This window comes from Podarcis muralis, chromosome 3 (genome assembly GCF_964188315.1).
Source record: "Podarcis muralis chromosome 3, rPodMur119.hap1.1, whole genome shotgun sequence".
Classification (NCBI taxonomy): domain Eukaryota; kingdom Metazoa; phylum Chordata; class Lepidosauria; order Squamata; family Lacertidae; genus Podarcis; species Podarcis muralis.
The window spans coordinates 59,575,758-59,579,251 of record NC_135657.1 but is presented as its reverse complement, the minus strand read 5'-3'; the positions used below and the strand labels follow the sequence as shown (position 1 = coordinate 59,579,251).

The following is a 3,494-nucleotide window of genomic DNA, read 5'->3' as shown; positions in this document are numbered from 1 at the left end:
GTTCAAAGCAGTATGATGGAGGGGAAACCTCTTTATCAGCTTAGGCTGCTGTACCTTTCCTGGACAGAGAACGTCTGGCCAACGGTATCATAGCCCTGGTAAAATCCAGAGTTGGATCCTGTAATATAGCAGTGGAGAACTAGATCCAGTCAACCTATTCTTCATAAGCGGATTGGGCCCACCCACCTGTTAATCTCTTAACATCACTATAACATCAAGGGACCCATTTTTTTCTTTGTAGTGCAGCAAGGTGTTATGTACTGAGTTGAATAGGATCCAAAAGGCAGCAGTCTGATTGGTCCTAGAACAATGCAGCAGTATGATTGGTTGGCAGGAACTACCCAATCATGCTCCAGATAGAAGTGAATCCACAACCTGATTGGCTTACAGTAGAATTCCGGAATTAGCCAATCATGTGCAGCCCATTGTGTAAATAATGTATATAAAGCAGATACTTTGAGGGGACATTCATTCATTCCTCCTCACCACTATGAGCTGAATAAAGAGCATGAAATCACTTTGCGACTCTGAGTATATTTCACTGGCGACGAGGATGGGATTCCGCTGAGCTGACGGCCACACACAGCACCGCAGCACCGCCACCTGCCGCACCGCTGCCTCGCACCGTGTATCCAGGTATGATGGGATGATGAGCTGCTTGTGCGTAAAATGCAAGTCCCTCAGAGTTTGGTCAAGTTCTCAAACCTCTGCCTGCGACGGAGCCCCTCCGGCATGGCTGCGTCAGTCGCTAGCAGAATCCGAAAGTGGTCGCTTTCGGAATCTCTTCCAACATAAAAGCTCCTTAACGGAAACACGTCTTCTGGACTCTCGGCGTGACAGTTTCCGGCGAGGAGTGGGTGTCCCTATAGGAGGTCTTGAGACCTCCCCACTGTTTTCGCTGGAAGTGTCTCTGAGCCATCCCTCCGACTCACTTTCCCTTGGAGTTCCTTCTCTCCCCCTACTGGTTCCCTCTTCAGCTGCTACGTCTCTCTCAACCTCAGTGAGCCTTTCCACCTCCCGTCCTTCCGATGGCAGTTCCCTGACACCAGGCTTCAGCTCCGGGACACAAGGAACTCAGAATGGCAACCGACAACAGCTTCTCGCCGTTCAACCCAGCATCTGGAGACTGGGAAGCGTACGCCTCCCGTTTCACCTTCCTCCTAGAAGCCAAAGGGGTCACCGACGAAGAAGACGCCAAGAAGAGGGCGATATTCTTCAGCGTCTGCGGAGAGGAGACGTTTGAAATCGCCCGGGCTCTCCTTGCGCCTGAAGACGTCGCTACTGTTCCATACAAAACAATAATGGAACAGCTGAAGGGGCACTTTTCGCCACAGCCCTCAGTGGTGGCTCATCGAAATGCCTTCTACGCAAAGCGGCAAGCCCCTGGGGAAACCATAACTGGGTTTGTGACCTCTCTCCGCCAAGCCGCCCGGTTCTGCAACTTCTCAAAGCTGGAGAACATGCTTCGTGACCGCCTCGTCGGTGGCCTGAAGGATGAGAAGCTGCAACGACGCCTCTACGCTAAGAAGGACCTAACGTTCCAGGTCGCTCTGGAGGAGGCCCTGGCAACGGAAGCTGCCGAGAGGTCGACGCAAGAGGCACGGCCGAGCCTGTCATCCCAACCGAGGGTCCACCACGAAGACCTCACCGACGACTCAGGATCCGACAGGGAGGAGGTGCACCGAGTATAGCAGCGCACTCAAGCAGCCCACATACCACAGCTGCCTCGACGAGAAGGAGGGAACTGCGCAAGCTGTGGAGAAAGTCACGAGAGGAGGACCTGCCGTTTCCGCAACGCAGAGTGCAGGCAGTGCAGAAAATTGGGACACATCGCCCGGGTGTGTCGGGCTCGGCCCACCCGACGCCAGGCATCAGATGACCAATCCAAGAGCCCCAGGTCCCGGGGCCCAACACACCAAGGCAACTCGACGGAGCTCACGGACTTCCAGGTATACCAGTTGCCCCACCCCAACGTAGAGAAAATTTATGTCGAGGTACAGATAGAGGGGGCCCCATGCCGCATGGAGCTTGACACGGGTTCAACTCTATCCATAATCTCGGCAAAGACCTTAAGAAAACTGTGTCCTACGGGGGGTCCCAAACTCAGGCCGGCCCCATTCACCCTCCGGGACTTCCAGAAACGTAAGGTCCCCACAATGGGGGTGGGGACCTTCAGGGTGCAATACCGAGGGCGGACGCGGCAACTGGACTTGCTTGTGGTCAAGGGCCCCTACATTAGCTTACTGGGATTGGCATGGTTTGGACCACTGGGGCTAGCCGTCACCGGGGTGAACCACACTAGCTTACAAGTAGACGTGGACGCCATATGCAAGGAATTTCGGGGGTTTTCGATGGGAAATTGGGACAGTATACCGGCCCCCCCATTGCTCTACAGCTTGACCCCGCAGTACGACCGGTCAGGCTCAAGGCCCGCCGGGTCCCATTCGCCCTGAAACCCCGTATAGACGAGGAATTGGACCGGCTTGTGGAGCAAGGGGTGCTGGAGCCGGTGCCTAATGCCCCCTGGGAAACCCCAATTGTCACACCCGTCAAGCCTAATGGTTCGGTCCGCATCTGCGCAGACTACAAATGTACCATAAACAAGGCCCTCACGGCCCATGCATACCCAGTGCCAGTGGTCAGCCATGTTCTTGCCACCCTGGCTGGGTCGAAAATTTTTGGCAAGCTGGACTTGGCCCAAGCATATCAACAGCTGCCAGTAGATGAGGCTACAGCAGAGGCACAGACGATTGTGACGCACAGAGGAGCATTCAGGGTAAAGCGGCTGCAATTCGGTGTCAGCGTGGCACCAGGCATATTCCAGAATCTAATGGACTCTCTCCTTAAAGGGATTCCTGGCGTCACCCCCTTCTTCGATGATGTGTTGATTGCCGGGCCCACACCAGAGGAGTTTGAGGACCGCCTCCGCACCGTTCTGCACCGTTTCCAGACGGCGGGTCTCAAGGTGAAGCGGGAAAAATGTCTACTAGGAGTGCCTCAGGTGGACTTTCTGGGATTTATGGTGGACGCAGAAGGGGTCCACCCGACTGGGGACAAGGTACGGGCCATTTGTGATGCCCCAGCGCCCAAGAACAAGACTGAGCTCCAGGCCTTCTTGGGACTATTGAACTTTTACCATTCCTTCCTTCCCCACAAGGCGGCGGTAGCGGAGCCCCTACACAGACTCCTGGACAAGCGGGCCCCTTGGGTGTGGGGCCAGCGCCAGGAGGCCACATTCCAGGCAGTCAAGGACTTGCTTGTCTCAAACTCGGTCTTGGCACGCTTCGACGAGAGGCTGCCGGTGGTGCTAGCATGCGACGCCTCGCCCTATGGAATCGGCGCTGTCCTGGGACACCAACTCCCGGATGGAAGAGAGGTACCAGTGGCATACTTTTCCCAGACACTCAACACAACCGAGCGGAACTACTCGCAAATCGACAAGGAGGGTCTGGCAATCGTGAAGGGAGTAAAAAAATTCCATGATTTCTTGTACG

General features: G+C 55.2%; 1 protein-coding gene across 2 annotated transcripts; it reads left to right on the top strand.

Moving 5' to 3' along the window:
• Positions 1-255: 255 nt before the first annotated feature.
• On the top strand, positions 256-2,977 carry LOC144327259 (uncharacterized). 2 transcript variants are annotated; one of them, XR_013392230.1, is made up of 3 exons: positions 256-636; positions 1,050-1,949; positions 2,850-2,977. XR_013392230.1 is itself a non-coding variant. In XM_077925942.1 (2 exons), exon 2 carries the CDS (start codon positions 1,080-1,082, stop codon positions 1,689-1,691), a length of 612 nt encoding a protein of 203 aa, XP_077782068.1. In that variant the 5' UTR covers positions 256-636; positions 1,050-1,079; the 3' UTR covers positions 1,692-2,059. The 2 variants fall into 2 exon arrangements, 1 of the variants encoding a protein (XP_077782068.1); XM_077925942.1 differs by lacking the exon at positions 2,850-2,977 and having other exon boundaries at positions 1,050-2,059.
• Positions 2,978-3,494: the final 517 nt, after the last annotated feature.

Coding starts and splice junctions, on each gene's coding strand:
- LOC144327259 (XM_077925942.1), top strand. CDS start 1,080: ATGGCAACCGACAACAGCTTCTCGCCGTTCAACCCAGCATCTGGAGAC.